A 24,716-nucleotide genomic window follows, 5' to 3' on the forward strand; every position below is an offset into this window, starting at 1 on the left:
GACCAGGCAACTCCACTCCTGGGTACACATGCAAGAGAAGTGAAAACGTACGTCCACACAAAAACTCTCACACAAGTATCCACAGCAGCATTATTCGTAACAGCCAAAAGGTGGAAACCCAAATGCCTGTCAACTGCTGCATGGATCGACAAAATGTGGCATATCCATACAATGGAATGTTACTCGGCCACAAAAAGGAATAAATCGTTACTAGCATACGCTACAACGTGGATGAACCTTGAGAACATTACGCCAAGTGAAAGAAGGCATCAGAAAAGACCATACCTCATGCGAATCCATGTATGTGAAATGTCCAGAAGAGGCCAAAGGACAGAGAAAGTATACCTATGGGGGTGCAGACAGAGGGCTGAACTGCAGCGAAGGGCAGAGTTTCTTTTTAGGGTGAGGAAAATGTTCTAAAACTGATTATGCTGGTTATACCGCTGTCAACAGACTAGAAACTACTGAAGTGTACACTCTGAATGGCTGAATTGTCTGTTATGTGAATTGTACCTCAATAAAGCTGTTACCAAAAAAACAAAAAACAAAAAACCAACAACCCAAAAAGCATAATAAATAGGCACCAAGAATGACGGCATCCAGAAGCAGGAACGAGCAGTTACGAGTCATCTCCTACTCGCTCCCAGATACTAAACATGCAAGCTCTGAGCAAGCTCTGAAATACACGCATGCCTCATTTTCTTCAAGTCTGTTGGTGACATTTTTCTAAAAGTGATCGCTTACTCTGTGTCTCTGTGTAACATTTTGGTAATTCTAGCAATATTTCAGACTTTTTCAGTATTATATTTGTTATGTGATCAGAGGTCTTTGATGTTACTACTGTAATTGTTTGGGGCGCCATGAACTGCACACTTATAAGGCAACGAACTTAATGGATACATGCTGTGTATGTTCTGACTGATCCAGAGACTGGCTGTTCCCGTCTCTCTCCCTGTAATCCAGCCTCCCTGTTCCCTGAGACACAACAACAGTGGAATTGGGCCTTAATAACCCTACAGTGGACTCTAAGTGGTTGAGTGAAAGGAAGAGTCTCATGTCTCTCACTTTCAATCAAAACCTCAACACGATTAAGCCTATGAGGAAGGCATGTCGAAAGCCAAGACTTGACTGCCAAACAGTCAAGTTGTGAAGGCAAAGGAAAAGTTCTTGAAAAAAGTGCTGCTCCACTGAACACACAAATGATAAGAAAGCAAAACAGGCTTGTGGCTGACATGGAGAAAGTCCAAGTGGTCTGGACAGATCACACCAGCCACCACAATCTCTTAAGCCAAAGCCTCATCCAGAGCCAGACCATAAATTTCTTCAGTAACATGAAGGCTGAGAGAGGTGAGGAAGCTGCAGAAGAAAAATGTGAGGCCAGCAAAGGTGGTTCAAGAGGTTTAAGGAAAGAAGCCGCCTCCTTGACATCAGCGCACAAAGTGAAGCAGAAATGCTGATGCAGAAGCTGCAGCACGTTCTCCAGAAGATCTGCTTAAGATGATGAATGAAGGCGGCTACACTGAACAAGACTGTCAGTGCAGACGAAACAGCCTTCTGTTGGAAGAAGATGCCATCCAGGACTTTCATAGCTGGAGAGAAGTCAGTGCCTTCAGAGCTGCAAAGGACATGCTGACTCTCTTGTTAGGGGCTGATGCAGACGGTGACTTAAAGTTGAAGCCAGTGCTCATTTGTCATTCTCGAAACCCCAGGGCCCGTAAGAGTGACGCTCACCCACTGTGCCTGCGCTCTCTAGATGGAGCAACAAAGCCTGGATGACAGCACATCTGTTTTCAACATGTTACTAAGTATTTAAAGCCCACTGTTGAGACCTACTGCTCAGAAAAAGATTCCTTTCAAAATATTACTGCTCACTGACAGTGCACCTGCTCACCCAGGAGCTCTGATGGAGATGGACAAGGAGGTGTGTGCTGTTTCCATGCGGCTAGCACAGCATCAGCTCTACAGCCCCTGGGCCAAGGAGTCATTTCAACTTTAAATTATTATTTAGATTATTTAAAATCTTATTACAGATTTTGTGAGGCCACAGTTGCTATAGACAGTGATTCCTCTGATGGATCTGGGCAAAGTAAACTGAAAACCTTCTGGAAGGGAGTCAGCATTCTAGATGCCAGTAAGAACATTCATGATTCATGGGAAGAGGGCAAAATACCAACATGAGCAGGTGTCTGGAAGAAGCTGACTCCAACCCTCACGGATGACTTTGAGGGTTTCACGATCTCAGTGAAGGAAGTCCCTGCAGATGTGGTGGAAACAGCAAGAGAACCAGAATCAGACATGGAGCCTGAAGATGTGACTGAATTGCTACAATCTCATGATAAAACTTTAACGGAGGAAAAGGTGCTTCTTCTGGACGAGCAAAGAAAGTGGTTGCTTGAGATGGAAACTACTCCTCGTGAAGACGCTGTGAATGTTGTTGAAATGACAACAAAGGACCGAGAATATTGTACAAATGTAGTAGATAAAGCGGCAGCAGGGTTTGAGAGGACTGATTCCAATCCTGAAAGAAGTTCTACTGTGGGTAAAATGCTGTCAAACAGCACTGCCTGCTACAGAGAAATGGTTTGTGAAAGGAAGAGTCCATCGATGGGGCAAACTGCACTGCTGTCTTACTTTAACAGACTGCCACAGCCACCCCAACTTTCAGCAGCCGTCACCACCAAGGCAAGACCTCCCACCAGCAGAATGATGACAACTCCCTGAAGGCTCAGATGATGGTTAGCATTTTTAGCAATAAAGAATTTTTAAATTAAGGTATGCACATTGTTTGCTTTTTCAGATAATACTATTACACACTTAATTGACTACAGTATAGTATAAACAGAACTTTACATGCACCGAGAAACCAAAACATTCACATGAGTTGCTTTACTGTATTTGTTTTACTGTGGTGGTCTGGACCCCAGCCCACAATATCTCCGAGGTCTGCTTGTAAAGCACTGAACAAATGATGTTAAGAATAGGTCACTTCAAAAAAACAAAAGAAGAGAGAAAGAAACAAATGGTATCAACATCCATATTAGGAGTCCAGAAGGGGAGGGGAAACAATGCAGGAGGAATGCATGTAAAGAAGCAGTTATGAGGAATTTCCCAACTTTAAAGATGTATCAAAGGACTTCTGGTTTCCACGTAAGCAGCTTAGAAGTCATCACTTCATCCCGACGACAAACTAAAAATTAGCAGCTCTTCTCAGATCCAGCAGAGAAGCAAGGTGACAGGGCAACCCATCCCCTAGCCTGGAGACAGACAGGCGGGTACACAGGCTCACAGCCCAAAGGAGCAAGAAGCCTCAGGAAGCAGTGCTGGGGTAGGAAAACCTCAACTAAAACTGATGTGGAGCTGGAGGCTCGGCGTGGACAAGTCTGAGAACGAACTCCAGGGAGGCCCCATCTGTGTGGGTGTCCCCTCCAGGAGCTCCACCACAGTCCTCACCCCGGAGATGAAAAACTCCCGTCCTGCTTCCGTGGGAGGAGGGGCAAGTGTCTGAGCTGCTTAACAGGGCTGCCCTCAGGAGAAACTATTTTGCCACAGCCTGACCCACTGTGGACTGATCAGAGCCTAACCTGCTCTGGGAACCTGGGAAGGGAATACCCAAGCCACCCTGTCCTACCTAAGCAGGGAGGGGAAACAGAGACTTCGTGGTGAAGCCACAGCCCAAGAGCACAGCTCACTTTGAGGCTGGAGACTGACGCCAGGGCTTTAGAACCTCCCCCAGCCTCACCGCCACATCGCTTACGGCCTATCTCCCACAGTCTTTTTACCCAGGACCTTGTATTTGGCTTTCAACAACAAATCACAAAGCGAGCTAAAAGGCAGAAAACACAGTTTGAAGAGCCAGCAAGCATCAGACCCACACTCAGATAAGGCAGAGATGTTGGAGTTATTAAGCTGGGAATAACCATGATTACTATGTTAAGAGCTCTAATGGAAAGGAGACAACATGCAAGAACAGATGGGTGATTTATGCAGAGAGATGGAAATTCTAAGAAAGAATAAAAAAGAAATGCTAGAAATCAAAAACACTGTAGCAGAAATGAATGGCTCTGATGGGCTCATCAGGAGACTAGACACAGCTGAGGAAAGGCTCCCTCAGCTCGAGGACGTGTCAAGAGAAGCTGCCAAAACTGAAAAGCAAAGAGAAAAAGGGCCAAAAAAACCCAGAACAGAACAGAATTTCAACAACTGTGGTACAACTGCAAAAGGGGAAATGTATGCACAATGGGAATACCAGAAGGAGAGAGAAAGGACAGGAGAAACACGTGAAGTAATAATGACTGAGAATTTCCCCAAGTTAGTCAGGCACCAAACCAAAACCACAGATCCAAGCAGTTCACAGAACACGCAGGATAAATCCAGAAATATGTCTGACACCTGTAACTGAGAGGAGCTGTCAAGCAAGATAAATGAGAAAAAAAAAACCCACTTAAAATGCATGAATATAAATAAAGATCAAAAACAAAAAGAAAACTCTGAAAGCTTCTGGGACATGGGAGACTAAAAAAGGAGGCCACCAATCAACAAAGAAACAAGAATAAGATTGACACTGAGGCTCTCAGGAACAACACTATATGCAAGACAATAATGGAGTGATAATTTTACAATGTTAAGAAAAAGCAAAACTACAATTTTATATCCAGCTATGCTATCATTTTACTGCAAGAGTGAAAGACCTTCTTAGGCTACAGGTTTTTCAAATTAACCTCAGAAAGCCCATACTTTAAAGAACTCTTAGAGGAAGCACTTTAGCAAGAATTTAATCTAGGAAGAATGGGAAGTAAGACTGAATAAACAATTTACTGAGACTCACTGTTACCTAAATAAGCAACACAAAAGACAAAAGACGGATGAGTGCATGCAAAGGTACCTCTGTGTCTGCAGGGGAAGATCACACAACATTCAAAAAAAAAGAGAAATAAATACTCATCTTAAATTAGGATCATGAGAAGAATAAAAATAGAACATATAATTTTCTTACTACAGCAAAGAACCAACATCACATTAAGACTATTTTCTCTGACTGCACTGTAATTTGACAAGAAGATAAATCAATTACTAAAAGATACCTTAAAAATTTCCATGTATCTGAAAACTAAGAGTTATTTATTGACCAGAAAACAAGACAGAGAATGGACTGAACAAACACATTCATAGCTGCTCCCCTGTATAACTGCATTAAAATGACACTGAAATTCCAGGGGGTTAAACATAAACATCCAATTTTACTCCCTCCCCAAACCCCGTGACAACTATAGAAGGCTTAAAAAAAGACAAAAGGCGGGCACACAAGAACAAAAAGATCAGAAGAAACAAGAGTAACTGGGAAGCAGATGGACAAAAAATAACAGATTTAAAGCCAAAATCCCTAGCTGGCTTTGGGTAAAGTGAGAACCAGCCCCATCTGCTCTGCAGAACCCTCCTGAAGCCCAGGTGGCAGCACCAGATTTCTCTGGAACTGGGAATAAACGAGGCAGCAAAAGAAGGACCAGGTAAAAGCTGTGTGCGGGGCAGGAAGATCCCCAAGTCTCACTCCCGCCACCTGCTGCTGGGGGGCTGCCCCCCCACCGGGGTCTGGAGGTCCCACCTCTAGAAGGTGGAACTGGGCTCTGGGTGGGGCAGCTCACGGAGCGCTGAGGTCTGAGCGCCCAAAAGGCTAAAGGCTGAGACCCCCTTCCCCAGGTGGCAACAAGGGTTCTGAGACCGAAGATCCTTCTACAAGGACTCTGACTAGTCCAAGAGGCCAGATCTGAAGGATGTGACCCTGGGGGTCCTCAACAGAGGACTCACCTCGCTAACGCGGCTGTTACAGAGGTCCAGGACCAAGCTCGTCTTCCCTCATAACTTGGAAGCACTGCTCCACTGCCGGCTTCCTTCCAGCACCGCTGTGGGGTGGGCTCTCAGCTCTACCCACCACTGGCTTGGGATTCTGTTCAAGGCCTTTCCAGACACACAACGTCCCATACTTTACTCCGCAGGCAGCTTTCCTCGGGGAGCCACTAGAATGTGCCTCACGAAAAGAAAGGAGTAACCCTACAAAAAGGTAAAGATGGGGCGCAGGAAACAAGAGGCCCAACACATGCGGCTCTAGCGAGGGGAGATCCCAGGGCCACAGTGGGTGGCCAGTACAGAGTGACGAGTGTGACTCAAGGGGCAGACACCCTGAAGCTACTGTCATCAAGTCCCTGCCGCGCTGGTCCGTCTGGTAAACCATGGAGTCTTGGCCCAGGACCTCGTCTGTGCTCAGCTTGGTTCATGGAGCACTATGAGATCCCCCACTCCCCCAATGCACTCCCTGGCTCAGCTGAGGACACTCACCTCGCGAATAACCGCCCCGACCTCCCACAAGCTGGAGGGAGGCACGTCAACCCTGAAGCAGAACAGGGACCCCACGGCCCCGACCGGATTTCTGCACGTCCCCCGGTACACACTGCAGCCCACTGGTCTCGGACAGTGGAGGGCCTCGTGCATCCCAGGACTTCCTAATGACCTTGACCACCAGCTTCCCCAGGCGGGGTTCATGGCAGCTGAAGCCAGAGCGGGACTGTTTAGGCTGCTTCATCGACGCTCCACAAACAGGATGGCTCGAAACCACAGAGATTTATCCTCGTACAGTGCTAAAGCCAGAAGTCAGAAATCAAGGTGCCAGCAGGGCCACGCTCTCTCTGAAGCTCTGGAAGACAATCTGTTCATCCTTTCTCTTGGCTTCTGGGACACCTGGTGTCCCAGCTTTGCAGACACATCAGTCTAGCTGCGGCCTCAGTCACCACATGGCGTCCTCACTGGTGTGTCTCTGTCTTCTTTTTTTATGAGAACACCAGTTACATTGGATTAAGCCCTGACCCCTCCTCCAGTGTAACCTCACCTTAACTACTTACTTACACCTAAGAAGGCCCTATTTCCAACCAAGGTCACATTCACTGGTACCGGGGATCAGGACATCAACATAAGCTTTTGGGGACACAATTCAGTCTACAGCAGCGGCACCACAAAGCCTGTCGTGCCTTCAGCAGCAGCGATTTCCTTACGCAGCTCCATCTGTGCTTTCTACTTATTTTTTGGGAAAAAAAAAACAAACCTGGAAGTATAGTTTAGGGGATAAAGACATTAAAAAGGCAGAGGAATGATTAATGCTGAAAGTCAGAGGGTGACTCCCTCTGGGGGGAGCAGGGAGTGCACAGAAGGACCTCTGTCCTGAGTCAACCTGGGGGCTAGATTCGTAGGTATTTACCTCATTAACCTCTGAACTATACCCATGGGATCTACGCATTCTATGCATTCTTCTATGAGTGTGACGCATTTCACAATTTAAAGAATTAAGTATTGAGATTAAAAAGACAAACCTATGACAACAAAGAACAGGTGAGCAGTTGACTGCAACAGAAGCATATGAATAAACGGCAAATGACTCAGACCACAGAGAGCCCAGAGCTAAGGCAGCAGCGAAGACTGGCCTGGAGCCAGCAGCTGACGCACCAGAGCTGGGGAAGCGCAGCCCGGGAGCTATCAGGTCCTGAGCTGAGGGAGGGCAGGAGGACTACGGGACTCAGTGTCTATTTAGTTAAGAGGTTAAAGCTTCCTCTCACATGTCTGCTGCCCGCAGTCAGAAGTAACCTCCTCCTCCACAGGCCGACTAGACTCTGGAAGCTCCAAAGAGAGATTGCAGCTAAAGGTGGAAGTCGTGCCCTGAAAATAGGGAGACTCAGAGGAAGTTTGACAACTGAACGGTCAGCTCCTGGCCCTCCCTACTGGGCTCCTAGGATGTAGCAGGCAGGTTACTAATTCGCAAGAAAGGAAAGTTGGGAAATAGGGGGAAAAAGAAAATTACGGAGATCTAGCTAGAGTAAAGGTCTTAGGCAAACTGTACAGCCCAGAGGCCAAACCCAGCCTGCTTTAGTGAACAGTTTTACCAGCGCACAGCCACACCCATTCATTACACATCATCTCTGCTGCTCTCACGCTGCGAGGCAGAGCTGGCCGGTGAATAATAGGGGTGCTCTGGACAGACAGAACAGAGAAAACAGAAGATAGGAAACCCCAGAACTCAAGACGGAGCATTTCAAATGGAAAGGCCCACACGCCAAAGGCCCGGCACCCGGAAACAAAAGCCCCACACGGGGAACGTCACTGAGTAACATCAGCACGCTGGCAATAAAGACCAAACCCCCTCATTTCCGAAGAAGAAGATGGGAAAATAAGCAAAGAATCTGAACAGGAAATTCACACAGAGAAACAACCAAGAAACAGGAAAAATGTTTAACCTCACCTGTAATCAAAGAAAAGTAAGTAAAAAACAAGATTTCATTTTACAGCCATTAGATAAGTCAAAAGGGCTGGTCAGTGCTAGCAAAGTCAGGGGAGAAGACGCATTCCTTCTGTGGGAAGGCGGAGTCTCGCTTCTGGGCAGAACTGACCGTTCCGGGAGCACAGACCGGGCTCCACTGAACATCCTTGAACCACGCGGCCCCTGGCTGCTATTCCCACAGTGTGTCTCCTACCTACACAGCTGTCCACACCTGCTCAGCACAGTGTCCAGTACCCTGTATGCCCTCAACAAACCCATCAATCAAGGTCTACACAAACCATGTACAGCCACCCTCAGGGACCAAGAGATGCAAAGAAAACGTCTAGGTTCTGCCTACAATTCCCAAAAGGAAAACAAAAAACCAAACCCAGATGTACTGAGGGAGGTTCACAGTGTAAACACAGCCCAGCAATTTCTGTACTTCGGTCCCTTGCCATTTTTCCCCGCAGCCTCTGCGCAGCCCTAGGAGCTGGAGCGCGTGACTCACACTCACCTGGTAGCGATCAAGGATTCTGAAGTCCTGACAGGTCGTCCTGTACGTGGCTTGTCCAGCCGGAAGCCTGGAAACGCCTCCTTCTTTGGCTCCATAGACCCCATCCACTAACAGGAGCGCGGCATTGACAACCTGATCCAAGTCGAAGAGCGGTAAGCCGCGGTCCCTCTTCGCCTGCCTGACAATCAGTTTCCGCTTCAGCCGCCGAGCCTCCGGCGTCATGGCCACGGCCCCGGGGCAGGCTTCCAGCCTCTTGAGGAGCAGCTTCTCCTCGTAGATGCTCACGGGGGTGAACTTGGGCCCCCGGGGCTTCCGGTCCTTCTCCAGCGCCGGCTTCCTCTTCTCTCGAGACCTCGTCTGCAGGGATGTGTTGGAGTCCGTGTCTTCGCTGTCGATGTCCAACCGGTCGGGCTTCTCCTCCTCGCTCTCTACCTCCTGCTTTATCTGCTCGGGGGCTCTGACCTTCTTTCGGCCCCCGACCCCGGCCCCCGAGGCGGCCAGCCCTGCAGGGGGCGGGACGTACTCCATCCCAGGGTCTATGACGCCATCGCCGTCCATCTCGTCGTCATCTGAGTGGAGCACAGAGCAGGAGAGGACGTGGGACCCACCGCCCACCAGGGAAAACCTCCACGCTTCCGTCGGGGCCCACACACACGAGAAAAGACCCGAGAAAGTTCAGTCTTACCGTGAAATAAGGCTTGCGGCGGCATCACGTCTGGAATGAGGTCAGCTTCGGAGAGCAGGCTGGGCGTGGCAGAGTGCGAGGCGGGGGTGCCCGGGGCAGAGAAATCCAGGGATGGGGAAGGAGACGGGCTTGTCAGCGGGGTGCGGTCGGAGGAGCTCAGCGATGAGAAGTCTATCACTTCTCCTTTTTCCAGAATCACGTCCGGCCTGCGGCCTCGGCTCACGAACTTGACGGGCGTGGAAGAAGTGCTCCGGTCAAGAAAGCCCGCCGCCTCCTTCTGGGCTCTCCTGATGTCCTTCGCCTCCTGAGTCCGAGACCTCTTCTCCTTCAGCTCCATGGCTGACTCCACGGGATTCCGACTCGCCCGTTTTCTAAGTCCCTCAACCGTAATGATGGGATCTAACGTTGGTTTTGAGGCTGTGAGGAAAGAGTAAACATCCGAGTTTTAAATATCCACTCAACATTAGCTTCTTATTCATTTGAACCTACTAGCATGTTCGAAATACAGAAATGTTCAATGAATGCCCTGAACTAAGACTCTGATGTCTCTTAACCAGGAAAAAGGCATTATAATGCAAATGTAAACAATGAGGTACCATCCTTCACCTACTGGAATTGGTAAACATTCAAAGTGTATTAATGCTTAGCAACCACATAGGGAAATGGATATTTTCATGACTTTCTGGTAGGGCAACAATTTTATTACAACTTTCTGGAGGGTAATTTGGCAATATGATTAAAACTTTGAATGAATATGCCCTTTGATACAGCAACTTATTTCCAGGAATTTACCACACACACAAAAAGGCAAACATGTTCAACTGTAGTACTGTTTAAATAACAATGAAAAAGGGTAGGAATTACCAAAATGCTCATCAAAAGGGTAATGGTTTATCATCATACAGCCATTCAATGGAATGCAATGAAATAAAAGAAAATAGGGTGGATCTACATGTACTGTTACGAAAAGATGTGCAAGGTATACTGGTAAGTAGGGAAAAAGCGGAGAACGGTACGATGGTATGAATCAGTTCATGTTTTGGTTTTTTAATTAAAAAAATGCTTAAAGATGCAGACACGACTGCTAAAAGTGTTCACAAGCGACAACAGTGGCTCCCTGGAGAGTGAAACTACAGGCAGGGTGGGTGTAGGGGGGACTCTCAGACTTCATATCTTCAGTACTATTTGATTTGTCCCAATTATATTTAAAAATTCTTTAAAACTCATTAAAAACTTTTTAGATTAAAAAAATCAGATCAATATGTGATATAATGAGTTAGTTATTTTTTTTTAACTGTGAAAATGGCATTATGGTTGGGCTACAAAAGAGAGTCCTTGTGGCTATGAGACACGTAGTGAGACATTTAAAAAGGAAACAGTTAACACCTGGGAGTTGCTTCTAAATAATCCAAGGGTGGGGATGGGTGGAGGGTTGGAAGAAAGTACCCAGGGGTCTGGATAAAACGAGACTGCCAGCAGTTAACTGATGGAGTGAAGACAAAGGTACCTGGGGATTCACTACATTACTCTCTTCACGTTTGCATAGAATTAAAATTCTCTACAATAAAAAAATTAGAAACAATCAGATTGAAAATAGAGAATCTTTCAGACACCAAAAGAAATTTATAAAACTGGTAACCTAATTGTACAGTGATAAAATTTTTTGTGTGTAATATTTATTTAGGGCATAAAAAACTGTCAGAATAAAACTGCAGCGCAGAGCAGCTCCAGGGAGGCAGGGCGGACTGTCTCTGCACTTGCTTGGCCTAGGTCTGGCTGGTGGCGCCCACAACAGTACCTTTCACTTTCAAAGCGGAGGCAGACAGCTTCTCTCCCTCAGGTTTCATTGTCGGGGGCCTGTTGTGCACCAGTTTCCACCACCCTGGTTCTCCGAACTCCTGAGCACCCGAGCGGAAGTACATGGGGCTGCCCACGCTGAGGCAACCCGCCACCGTACTCCACCAGGTTGAAGTCTTCTTCCTGCCGAGTCCAAGGTTGTACAAGTTACTGGCTTTTCAATTCTATCCTTATACAGAAAATGTACTCACTGACTCCAAATCCGTGATCACTAGGGAACCTCCCACACCTTTGTAGGAAAGACTGTATCAGATGAGAGAGGCTCTGGGTAAACACTGCTATGTATAAAAAAGGTAACAAAGTCCTGCTGTAAAGCGCAAGGACCTATATTCAGTATCTTGTAATAATCTTTAATGGAAAAGAATTTGAAAGAATATATAAAAAATTGAATCACTCTGCTAAACACCTGAAACTAATACAACACTGCAAATCATCTATACCTCAATAGTTAAAAAGTATCCAAAACCTTAAAAAAAAAAAAAGGCCTCACAGAGAACACATACAACTCAACATCAAAATAAACAAACAACTCAACTATAAAATAAAAATGGGCAGAGGATCATCTAAACAGACACGTTTCCAAAGAAGAAATGCAGATGGCCAACAACACATGCAAAAATGCTCAATATCACTAATCATTAGTGAAATGCAAATCTAAACCTTGAGGTATCACCTCACATCTGTGAGAATGGCTATGATTAAAAAGACAACAAATAATGAATACTGGCAAGGATGTGGAAAAAAGGAAACCCTCATGCACTGTTGGTGGGAATGTAAACTGGTGCAGTCACTATGGAGAACAGTATGGAGATGCCTCAGAAAATTAAAAATAGAACTACCGTATGATCCAACAATTTCACTCCTAAGTATTTATCCGAAGAAAACAAAAACACTAATTCGAAAACATATATGCACCCCTATGTTCACTGCAGTGTTATTTACAATAGCCAAGATATGGGAGCAAGCTAAGTGCCCATTAACAGATGAATGGATAAAGATGTGGCATAAAAAAAAAAAGATGTAGTATATACACAGTGGAATATTACTCAGCCATGAAAAGGAGTGAGATCTTGACTTTTGCAACAACATAGTTGGACCTAGAGGGCATTATGCTAAGTGATATAAGTCAGAAAGAGAAAGACAAATACAGTATGATTTCACTTACATGTGTAATCTAAAAAATAAACCAAATGAACAAACATAACAAAACAGCAACAGAGTGATAGACGCAGAGAAGAAACAGGTGATTGTCAGAGAAGAGAGACATGGAGGCGAGGAAATAGGTGAGGGTGATTAAGAGGTACAAACTTCTAGTTGCAAAATAAATGAGTCACAGGTATGAAGTGTACAGTGTGGGGAATACAGTCAATAATTAAGTAATATCTTTGTATGGTGACATACTTATCATGGTGATCATTTTGAAATGTAGTTAAATACTGAATCACTATGTCGTGTAACAGAAACTAACATAGTGTTGTAGGTCAATTATACTTCAAAAACAAACTCATAGAAAAAGATCAGATTTGTGGTTACGAGAGGTGGGGGAAGGGGGAACTGAATGAAGGTAGTCAAAGAGTACAAACTATAAGATAAATAAGTAGTAGGGATGTCACGTACAACATGATACATATAATTAACACTGCTAAAAATTATATATGTAAGTTGCTAAGAGAGTAAATCCTGAGAGTTCTCATCACGAGGAAAATAATTTTTTTCTGTCTCTTTAATTTTCTAACTATATGAGTTGATGGATGTTCACTAAAATGACTGTGGTCATTTCACGACGTATGTAAGTCAGATCATTATGCTGTACACCTGAAACTCACACAGTGCTACATATCAATTATACCTCAGTAAAGCTAGAAGTAAAAAATACATAGATGGAATCATACAATAAAAAAAAAGGAAAGAGGATTTCAGATTGCCTTTCTAGGTAATGGGATCCAGCTACAAGTCAACAGCATTGTTTTATTTTTAGCGCACATATTTTTATAGTTTCATTCTATTTATGGCAAATGATATGGGTTTTCCACTTATCATGGTGGTGTGAAGTTTCTTTTAAAAAGTAATGTATTTTTTTAAGTGACTTGATTTAAGAAAGTAAATGATAATTCAAGTGATATACTATTGTGCCCCAAACCCACTAGTTTAATGGTTAAACTACAAGAAGCTGGAGAGTAATTAATGCCTTTCAGTAGGAGTATTAAAAGAAAAAGACCCTTAGCTGACGCCTTTCAGAATGTGTTCTAGAAATGAACAACTGACAACCGAGCAACTGCTGTTAAAATACGGCAACATCCTTGAAACAGGCAGTTTAAACTCAGTTCCTTCCAGAAGACAATCCACTAAGCAGAATAGCACTGATAGATCATGAAAACCTTCCAAGATCTAATTTTATCGGTTTATTCTCCTTTTTTGTCCCTTGTAAATGGGGTCTATTAAGCTCCATAAATAGAGCTAAATTATTAAACTAAGACAACAGATTTCCATTCTTTAAGAAAAAGAACCAGTTATACTGTCAACTCTTTTCTTAGTACCACTAAATAACTCAAGGACAAAAATAACTCCTTTTGTAAAAATGTACTGAATCTATTCTATTCTCTCCGCACAGCAAGCCTTCAGAAGCTCACGCCTCCCCGATTCCTCAGCAGCTTTAGCTGAGCTGTGACTTCTCAGCACCCGAGTAAACAGGCTGCAGTGAGTTCAGAGTAAGGACAGGTACAGACTCCTGCTCTGACCTCTACTGAGTCCACACTGACCCAATCATGCAAGATTTATGAATCTCACCAAGACTTCAGAAGGCAACTAACAGTTAGCATCTCAGACAATCCACCAATGCAACTGCAAACACGCTAACCCCTAATAGCGGTAGAATCTTGTTAGATCCGCATGGACAGTTAGTTAAGACATCTGGTCGGGATGTCCATGCCCCGGCGTCCCTAGGTCAGATGAGTGAAGGAGGGGTCACGGAGGAGGGGAGCTGGGTAGCAAAGGCACACAGCATCACTGTGAAAAGAGGAATGAATGAATGAACTGCAGTGTGCTGATGTACCCAGACCTGGCGAAGCACGGAATACCAAAAGCAGACAGCAGTTTCTAGCTTCTAGACTTGATAAAGATAAATACTAATAATTAGTGAAGGGGAATTTACGTGAGTGCAGTTACTAGCTGCCATTACTTCTCTTCTGCTGACCTCCTAAAAGCACTGATTTTAAAAGGACATAATAACCCTCCATCCTCAAATTAGTTACTCATCCAACTATTAAACAGCCCCATGCAATCACACACTCTCTATTTTTTAACATTCTAAACATCTATGTAAATGTCTTCTTGCTCTGTAGAAACCAACAGTTTCCTCTGGAAGTAGAAGTACAGAAAGCTGCACTTGTAACTGCAAACACTTCCGCTCTGCTAACTTAAAGTAACAACATTTTCTGGATTAAAAAAGTCTCAGCAACCGCCACAAGTAAATAATTCTCTAAAAGCCTGCACTAGGCTGTCCCGAGTCTCGGATGCTTTGTTCTTTACATTTTCATTCAAGTGTAAGATTTTTTAAAATACCTGCTCCCGAGTAAAAATGCCCAATGCTTCTCAATAAAAGCGCAGATATCTTCCTTCCACCTGAAGTAGCCTTGCCGTCCACTTCCCTCCAGGGACAGGTTGTACATGGCCAACATGACCACCTGAAACACAAACGAAACGAAGCTGGTAGAAAAGCAGGATGCAGGACGCGGCCCTTCGGGGGAACGTCTGTTCTTGCGTATTGGAAGAGTGAGGAGTGGAGGGGAAGAGGAAGGACAGTGTCCTGGGATGTCCTCAGTACAGAACTGTACCTCCTTCTTCACTTTCAATGGATGAATCTATCACTAATCCTCTTAATGACATGCGGTTGTTCCTTATGTGTTCCATGGGCAAGGCTGACGTGTGGCTCAAAGAGTTGTAAGTGACTACTGCCCTAAGCAGCCCCACCCGGTCCCCCATCACTCACAAGGCAGCACTCATGACATGTTAACTCCTGGTATCATGAGGCTCCACCCAGCACTTCTGACGGACAGGGCTGACCTGTTTTAATATTCTGAACATCACCCCTGCAAATACACTTTTCTAAGCTCCTTAAAGGGCAGAAAGAAAAGTCTCTCAGAATTTCAGAGCTGAAGATGATGTGAGGCACCACCCACTCCGAGTTTAGCCTTTCTCAGCTGTGGGAACCTTTACTGAGACGCAATCAGCATAGACCCAGGGGCAGGGACCTGAAAGGCCCGGCTGCCCGGCCCACCCTCTGAGAGCAGGACGCCACCCCCCCAGGCCCCCGCCCCAGCTCCACAAGAGACTCCGTATCTCTCATTTTACAGGTAATGAATTCATGGCCCCAAATGGGGAACTATTTTCCAGAAATATAAATAACACACGCTCACCATAAAAGACTTCAATGATAGAAGGAAAAGGAAGTAAAAATCACTTTAAATCCACCATCAAGAAATAACCCTTTTTAACATTTTCAGTGACTGCCCTCTCAGACATTTCTCTTTGCATCTAAATGCAATTTTGTAATTGTAAATGGACAAGAAACTCTACAAGCTATTCAAAACCATGTTTTCAAGCTGATAAAAGTGATGACTAATTTTAGGCCAAGGAAGTTGAAAAGGGGACAGAGAATCTAAGAAGCTTTAAATAATTCTTCTTCCCATAAGGAGCGTTCCAAAGCTGTCAGGAGTCTATACTGAAGTTCACGCTCCCCAGCATCACTGTTCCCAGCACCAGGTCCCAGAGGTCCGGTCTGACAGGAGGGCCCACAACTACAGCCCCATGGGGCCCGGGGAATTCTGACGCTTCCGCTATCCGTCTCAGCTCCCTCCTCCTTAAACTTGTAAAACCTGCAGATGGTCTGACAAACAACTGGTCCCATGAACAGACTTTGCAAATTCTTCCACTTACGTCTGCACCAGGTCTACATCAGCCAACAAACATGGCCCTTAAACAGTTACTGTTCCTGGGGAGTTACTGTTTAATGGACACAGGATTTCAGTTTGAGATGAGGCTGTTTGGAGATGGATGGTGGTGATGGTTGCAAAACAATGTGATGTTAATGCCACTGACTTGTGTGCTTAAAAAATGGTTAAGATGGTAAACTTTTACAGTATGTATATTTTACTACAATTTTTAAAGCTACTGTTAAAGAAATACTTTAAGAAAAGGATGGAACGGGCTCTTCTGCCCACATTCAGACCCTACCGTAACTCGGAAACGTGTTCACTATTCATCTCAGTGGTACAGACACAAGTGTGATGTTTCATTTCTGGTGCTTTTTCATATTTGAAATATTTCATGACTTTAAAAAGTTAAAATCCACATATTTACTTGAAAATAACTTCTCATATTATCACCCAATTGACTGGGAAAACTACAAGCCCAGTACAGGAAGGACATGGTTTTCCCCTCTCCCGGAACCTGTAATCTTAAAGAATGAATCCCAGTTTAGTCTTCTGCTGTCACACCGCCAGCCCAAGGTCACAGTAACCGGCCGGCCTCGTGGACCGGCGCCTCCCCAAGCCCCCGCTCAGGGCGGCACTGCCCAGTGGGCACCTCCCAAGTACCCGCTGAGGACAACCCGGAAAAGTAGTGAGAGCCCAGGACAAGAGTGTACAGACTACCCTAGCCTTCCCAAACACTCGACAGTGTCCCCTACGTTTCAAACTGATGTTCCTGAGTCACCAAGGAGGAGGAGAAGACACAGGGAGGGCAGAGAAGAAAGGGGTCTCTTAGTCAGGAGACCACACCTCTCTCCTGCTGGTATTCTGTAACATAAAAGAGCATTCCTACTTATTACTTTGATAAATCAACAAAGTTTAAGATTTAAAATGATAGAAAACCCACATTCCAATTAGAATGTGACGTCAACAGAATCTACTCAAGACCAACTGATCCACTTCCAGCTCCTGCACGAGACACAGGCTGGAAGGGGAAATGGATGTGACCAGAAAGCGCGGTCAGCACTCCTCCCCGGACCAGACGTGTCTGGCCCCAGTTTACAGGTCACCATCCCAGGGAACTTGCTACCCACCACCTGTGTGTCTCTTGGAAGTAAAAAAAAAAAAATAATCGAGTGATGCTGGCCGATTAAATGTGCAAACTGAGCCAGCAGGGCACAGTCTTAGCAATATAATCAAAAGCCAGTTTTTCCTTGGAAAAGAACCTCTGCAGAGACCCCTGTTACACACAGTTGCTCTTCTTCCATTTTACAGCTTTATGAGAAACTTCTTGCAGGCCAAAAGCAAAAGCGAATCTGCCTTGCTGCACCTGTCAGAATCATCTGTGGACGTCAGTCTGACCTTGCCGAGACACAGTATCCCACGGACACTTTGAAAAAAAAATCCCAATTATAATGTTCATGAGACTGTATGCTCAACACAAACTTCCCTGCATTTTCTTTTTTTCCCCCTTTTTTTCTACTTACATATTTTCAGGCAAGTCCAAAGAGGCTCCCCGACTCACCACTGACAGATTTCATTAGGAGATGCCCTAATAAAGCACTGATGATTAAGGTAACAGTCCAAGGCTGCTCACACAGCTACAATTTAACACCTTAAGTGGCTTAGAGGGTATAATCTAAAATCTCTTACTCATTATCCTGTTTATTTCCTTCATAGCAAGAAGTGCTGGAGGCAATTAACTTGTTCATTTGTCTGTTTACTGTCTGAAATAAATGTCTAGAATGTCAGCTGCCAGGGGCAGGGGGCTGGGCTGTCCTGCTCCCCCTGAAGAAGAGCGAGCTGAAAGAGAATCAGCTGGTCTTGAACAGATTCTACTTTCCAGACCTGGAATAGTGCCTGGTTCATCACATGCACTCAATTTTTGTAGAATAAATATAAAAACCAAATGAGCAATGTCTAATTCATACATTCTTAGAACTCAAAGACTGCATGTATATTTGGTGCCTTGTTATAACATATCACTGTAAAAACAAACCAAAAACATGAAGACAACAATCAGTTAAAAGATGCTGTTCAGGCCGCAGCTGGTTGACATCAGGGTGGCCATCTTTTCTTTCCTTTTTTTTTAAATTGAAGCACTGTTGCTTGACAATATTGTGTTACTGTCAGGTGTACAGCACAGTGATTCAACATCTTTACATTTTAAAAAATGGTTTTAGTTTTCTAAAAATAGCTATAAGAAAAAATGTGAACCTCTTCAATTAAAATCAGAGTTTGGTATTACACATAAATGAAACCGTGTGGGCTAGATTCTCAAAAATCACTAAGTTAGCAGTGATGGGTACTTTTACCCACAACTCCTTTCTCCACATATTCGTGTATGATTTTCACTGTGAAATGAAGTGACCCTCAAAACAACTCCAAAGCTCCTACGTTTAGTTCCTCATTCTCTAGACACTCACCCCAATACATTCCCGGGGGACCAGCCTCACGAAGTGCAGGGGAGGGCTTTCTACTCACTTGCTGCCACGTCAGCTTCAGTCTCTCGTACTGCTCCTTGCCGTCGTCTGAGCAATCGGAACAAGTAAACCTAAAAAAATTATCACCCTTAAGGTAACTGAGCTGTTCCCTCAGCTGACCTAGGAGAAAAACAAAAAGGCACGTTACAAGTCTGTCCAGAGCAGAGGTAACCCAAAGGTTCAATTTATCCATCATATTCCAAGTTTCCCAGGCTGTTTTCCTTTTTTTTTCAGCCAACCCAAGACGGCAGGATGGGGTGGGGAAGGCAGTACAGAAGATTTGTATTCTTCCAACATCAAGTGCATGCCAGCTGAGATCTGTTGTTCCCTAACTTTCGGGAGACACTGGAAAAGCAGGTAGGATTGCTCTCACTGGCTACCCAACTGTTAACTTCCCTGACTCCAACAGGTCTCTTCCCACATTCTTCCAAAACATCTCTGAGCTCCCACTGAGCCAGGCACTGGGAACCGGAAACACAACACCCAAGACGACACGGTGCCACTTCCCAGAGGCTCACAAATGCTGTGTGGGCTGCACAGGAGCAAGAAGGTAGTCCCAGCAGCACAGGGGTTCGCTTCCTCACCGTGGGGGGTTGTTTTTTGCTTTAAATATGGCTGAGCTGAGCCCACGTGAAATAAACCAACCTCTAGAAGCAGGGCATTTTGGACATTTCCCGAGTGATGCTGATGCTCTGGGAGACGTGAAAACCACTGGAGTGGAACGTGATGGGCGCCGCAGGGCAACGTGAGGGCACACAGAGGTGCCTACCACGGCAGGGAGACAGCAGAGCTAGAGAAAGTGGGGTGACGGGGCAGGAAGGATGGCTAGAATGGCCAGGTGAAAAGAGGTGCTTGTGTGTTGTGATGGGGCTGGGGAGTGTGGAGGCCAGAGGACATTTAAATGCACTGTCCTAGGGACGAGAAGTGCTTGTGGAGAATTGTAAGTTCACCTGTGCTGCAGCCACGTTGTGTCTATGTGTGGGGACAGGAGGACACTAAGGAGAGAGGCTGGAGAGGCAGCAGGGCCCTCAGGAAGTGTGCTGTGAAACGTATGCTGTGAGGAGTGGGGAAGCCACTGAGACTTTAAGGCAGAACCCTGAATTTATAAGCAGAGACAGCTCGGAAGCAAAAATTAGCTAACATGCAATAAATTTTAGGTTTGTTTTCTGTGAAAATAGTATTAATGTATTAAACTGGTAAGAATAGATACTACATTTGATCTTAGCTGAGAAGTGATTGGTATTCATTTATTAAAGTAACTGTTAATCTGAAGAGTTGAATCCATCTTAAAAACATCCTTACATACCCGAAAACGACCCACTTCACAGTAATATATACATATGTACACATACGTAAATTTCTCTGACCTAGTTACAAGTTCTATTACACAAAATATTCCTCTAGTACATATGTCTTTACTAGTCTCTGCTTAATGGAAAAATCCTGTTGGGTAAGAGTCCTGGTGCCCTGAGAGCTGGAAGCTGACAGCGGAAGAGACTGAGCTGAAGAACTGCGCTGTCAGGAGAGCGCGCGCGTGTGTAACTACTGCCTGCAGATGAAGGAGGCAGCAAGCAGCGAACAGGAAGGGCCCTAGGGCACAAAGCACTGTCACCTGCTAACTCCGACCTTACATCAGCATACCATGCAGTCATTTTCCATGTGAGTTAAGTATCACCAGGGTCATTTTTATGAGCCTAACCTTCAGTTCTATGCTGGGCCTAGAATTTGGCCCCAAATCCACAATAACGTTATCGTGATAGAATAATGTGGCTAATTCTTTAAGTAACACAGGATTTCCAATTTTCTAACTTTTATTGGGTTACAATCAAGACTGTTAATTTAACAAGGTAATGGAGGTTGGCAGTAATATTTAGCAGTACAAATGTGTCTATGTTTTATATAATTTTGCAGTTAATCAACTAAACTAACAATAGATGTAACAGTTATCTTTTTATTTAGGTCTATTTTACATTCGTGTTTCTTTCACAGGTTGCAAAAACAAACCTACACATAGGAACTGACAAAGCAAAGGAATTGAGAGGCTCCTTACTGGCCGGGATCCACTTCTGACACTTGTCACAGAAGTAGGACAGCTGCTCCTCCATCCACGACACATCTCCCTCGTCACTGTTGAGCGAATCCCCGCTCTGGTCATGGGACAAGTCCACGGACGCTTGGTCCTCCGATTCAACAATCAGGAGCGTCTCCCCCTCCACCTCGCCCTCCTCCAGCCCTTCCGAGGTCGACGTTCTCGTGGCTTCGTCATCGTGCCGGCTGATCAAGCTGCTCAGGTGGATGTTACTCTCCATCCCTCCTTCTGCAGGTCCAGAGTGCTCCTCGGGGACAATCCTCAGCTCTGGACACCGAGCTTGAAGGGCTCCTAGCAGGATCCTACAACTGCTTCAGAAGAGCATGTGCCCATCTTTACTCAGGGGCTCTTAAAACAACTGTTTAGAATATATGATCCACTGTCCTTTTTTTGATCAAGTCTAAAAGGATAGTGACCAAAAAAAAGCTGAAGATTTCACTAAGCTGTTCACCAACACTCACTCACACACACACACTCAACGCTGTCTGTTCCATCGATATTTCACATTCATTTCAAGTCATGTTTTTTGAGATCCTTTTGCCAACACCACCTTCTCTCTTTCTGCTTCAAGTTGCTCAGTCAGAATAATCTGTTCTCCCAAAAGACGAATGTTTTCTTTTTTCCGATTTTGCCTTTCAATGTCTCTGATCACTCCGTCACGAAGCCTCTAAAAACGTAAGAAACAGATTTCAGTAACACCCTGAACAGGTGGTTCCCATCCTGGTGCCACTGAAATCCAAAAAACAGTGTTACCAAAATACACTTAAAACTTTTAGATTCCAAGTACCCAATCACTTTTTAACCTTCTGTATAAATGTAAATGTAATAAAGAAACCATCAAATTAATTTGGTAGGGTGCTACAATTATTACTGAAATGACTTCTACTTTAAGAAATTCCTCATCATTTAGTATAATGGGAAATAACAATTAAAAAAGAAAAAACTGCCACTACGCTGCATTTTAAAAAGTTTAACTGATACACGATGCTTTTAAAAACTTGAGTCACCTGAGTAACTGTGAACTACATTCCTATCAGCAATTGTCCTAGACATAATAAACATGAGAGAAAAAAATTATTAAAATTTGAACAAACTGTAAGGATGTAAGAAAGTAAAGAACCCGGCTTCTTGTAGCATGTAAGGAGAAAAACTAAAAATTACACAGAATTCCTATCAATTACATAACGGGGAGAGAAGAGGGGGAAAGAATGTTACTAGCAGAGGAAAAAATAAAAGCCCATCAATGGTAGTTACTTTGATAAGCACCAGTGACAGGCAGAAAATACCAGAATATGGACCTGGTACATAAGATGAAACTTTTTAAAGCATCAGTTCAGTCACTACTAATAACTAACATTTTATAGTTATAGGTCACAAAATTATAACTTTGGGGGGGTAGTTAGGTTTTTATTCATTTATTTTTATTTATTTTTAATGGAGGTACCGGGGATTGAGCCCAGGACCTCATGCATGCTACACACACGCCCTACCACTGAGCTATACCTTCCCCCTGACAAAATAAATTAACTTTTAAACAGGCAGCCTTGTTTGACAGAATAATGTGGGTAGGGCATGGGTTATGTTTTCTTTTAATTACCATTATGTCTATCTTTAAAAATCACCAAGTACCTACTTGCTGGACCTTCTCTAGATCTAGAGGCTCATTCCCCATTTCGGGGGAGCTAGGGAACTTAAGAGTCCTGGGACTGAACGAAACTGAAAACCAACTTTCCTGAAACCCACACTCTTTCAGAGATTTCCAGACAGAAATGGAGGCGCTCACTCCTTGCTTCCCTACCCCCAGCTCTTCCTGTCTCCTACTCCTCACTACACACTCCACCCAGTCCTTGAAGCCCACACTGTCCGCTGGAATCACTCTCCACACTCACCTCTGAGGTCCTCCCTTCCTTTCTCAGACTTGAGCACGTGGCACAGACCTTGTTCTCCAGCCACTGCTTGCTACCTTCCTCCAAGTTTCAAGGTCTCTGCTGACTGCCTCACACCGCACATCCTTCCTGGGACACCTTCCTAACGGCCAAGACCTCTAACACCTAGAGCTCTGGCTCCTCGTGCAGTACTGCAGGTTTGGCTGAGTTCCTGTGAGGATTAAAGATGCTGTGTGTACAGTGCTGTAAGTACAGTGCCTGGTATGTGGCAGTCAACAACTGAAGGCAAGAGTCATCTTATTTCTCGCTTCCTTGAACCTTCCAACACATCCACAGTGTCATACCCACTTGACCTACTCGCTCCCACTACAAGAAAGGAAGCCCAAAATGAGTGACTGGGTGTAAAATAAACACAGGTTACTTTGGTTAATCTTCACCTCTAATTTCCAGGTGTCTAAATCTTCCTGTTCTTGCGCTAACTGTGGTTCCCAACCCTGGCTGCATGTTAGAATCCCGGAGCCACTTTTAAAACATACCTAAGAGGAATTTCCATCCCCAAGAGATTCTCGTTTAACAGGTCTGGGGCAGGGTCCAGCCTGTTACATGGTAAAAACTCCCCAGAACAATCGAATGTGTAGCTAGAGGTCAGAACCAGGCTTTTAACCAACCCTACACCACACTGAAAATCCCGCCACTGCCTTCAGAGCTACATCCAACATACTATTCTCTACCTCATCTCAAATTTTCTCCCCATCACCACCATTTCCTTCTTAGAAGAGGAAGTCTCCTGTGTTCCAAAAGCTACCCTGAGAACCTCTACTTTAATCCCAAATCTCCAATCTCTTTCAGGCCCTGTCATCATTAATCATTCCGTTTCCCCCTAAATTCTTTGTATCATCTAAGGCTTCCTTTCCTCTGATTTCCACAGTGTGTCCGAGGACAAAGACTACACACCAAGCGCAGGGCACAGTGCAAGGCGACACACGCCCGTTTACTACTGATTCATGACTTCCACCGTCCGCAAACCAGGCTCCACCCTAACACCCGCACCCACCTGGCTGCCCCTTCTCACGCTCCACCTACAGCACTGTTTTCAATCATTTACAGTCTCAGGAGCAGCTGCGCCTCCTTTTGTTTCCCAAAGCGCCTAGAGTGGACCCTGGTGCACAGAGATCGGCCATTAAACGTTTGCCAACTTGAAAAGGGGAGAAAGTATGAACCGAGAGACACAGCGTGGATGGTCAGCCCACTAAGCAGTAAGTCACGTATATTTCCAGAAATAAAAGTACCGAAAAAGGAAAATGTGGAGGCTGGTATCGCTACCGTTCCCAGAATCTAGTTTCCATGGCAAACTGTTCCTTAAAAAGGAAGAAAGAGAGACACACACAGACAAGTATCTCACCAAGTACCTTGGCCAAAGGCACGAAGAGGGATGCGGGGCTGCCCTCTTTATCGCGGGATAAAGTCTCACTAGCATCTGAACACGGGAGAACCCAACCTGGGCGTGGGGGTGGGGACAGGCGGTAACCGGCCGAATGCAGCCACCTCTCCGCCTCTACTTGCCAGATGCTCAGGGGGCCGTATTCCTGCAGGGGGGCTCCGACTCGAGAAGGGACCGCTGGCGGCCCCTGGAGGGTCCCCCGGCCTCGAGGACACGCGGCCGCGGAGGAGGGGAGAGGAGGGGACGGGGAGGCAGGAAAGGCGAGGAGGAAGCGGGGAGCCACGCGGAGTCAGACCCCAGGCCCGAGGTCGAGGTCGCCGCGGCCGCGCGGGGCCCGGAAGAAGCGGTCACGTGACACCGACCTGCTGGTCCTGCCGCTGCTTCACATGCACGCCAGCCACGGTGGCCGCCGTCAGCACCACCGACAGGCCCAGCACCACCTTCGAGCTCCTCGACATCCCCGCGCCCGCCGCCGCGGCCTCCTGCCCGCGCCTGAGG

The 24,716-nt window shown here is 45.4% G+C and overlaps 2 protein-coding genes and 1 pseudogene across 3 annotated transcripts in view; all 3 read right to left on the bottom strand.

Annotated features, from left to right (window-relative positions):
* The window catches only part of KAT14 (lysine acetyltransferase 14), a 29,983-nt gene extending 8,872 nt beyond the window's left edge, over positions 1–21,111 (bottom strand). For both annotated transcript variants that reach the window (XM_031674432.2, XM_072943722.1), the window contains exons 1-6: positions 20,853–21,111; positions 18,804–18,922; positions 14,914–15,035; positions 11,294–11,475; positions 9,496–9,912; positions 8,811–9,379 (exon numbers count right to left, since the gene is read on the bottom strand). In XM_031674432.2, the coding sequence (XP_031530292.2) occupies positions 8,811–9,379; positions 9,496–9,912; positions 11,294–11,475; positions 14,914–15,035; positions 18,804–18,922; positions 20,853–21,111 (1,668 nt within the window). The remainder of the gene's footprint in view (positions 1–8,810; positions 9,380–9,495; positions 9,913–11,293; positions 11,476–14,913; positions 15,036–18,803; positions 18,923–20,852) is intronic.
* On the bottom strand, positions 19,861–20,039 carry LOC116278903 (U2 spliceosomal RNA; annotated as a pseudogene).
* A 297-nt stretch (positions 21,112–21,408) lies between the features above and the next one.
* Positions 21,409–24,715, bottom strand: PET117 (PET117 cytochrome c oxidase chaperone). The gene is made up of 2 exons (XM_006206176.4): positions 24,581–24,715; positions 21,409–21,558 (listed from the first exon to the last, which is right to left on the bottom strand). The coding sequence occupies exons 1-2, from the start codon at positions 24,674–24,676 to the stop codon at positions 21,409–21,411; spliced, it is 246 nt and encodes an 81-aa protein (XP_006206238.1). The 5' UTR covers positions 24,677–24,715.
* Position 24,716: the final 1 nt, after the last annotated feature.

Source organism: Vicugna pacos, chromosome 19, assembly GCF_048564905.1.
Source record: "Vicugna pacos chromosome 19, VicPac4, whole genome shotgun sequence".
NCBI classification, from domain to species: domain Eukaryota; kingdom Metazoa; phylum Chordata; class Mammalia; order Artiodactyla; family Camelidae; genus Vicugna; species Vicugna pacos.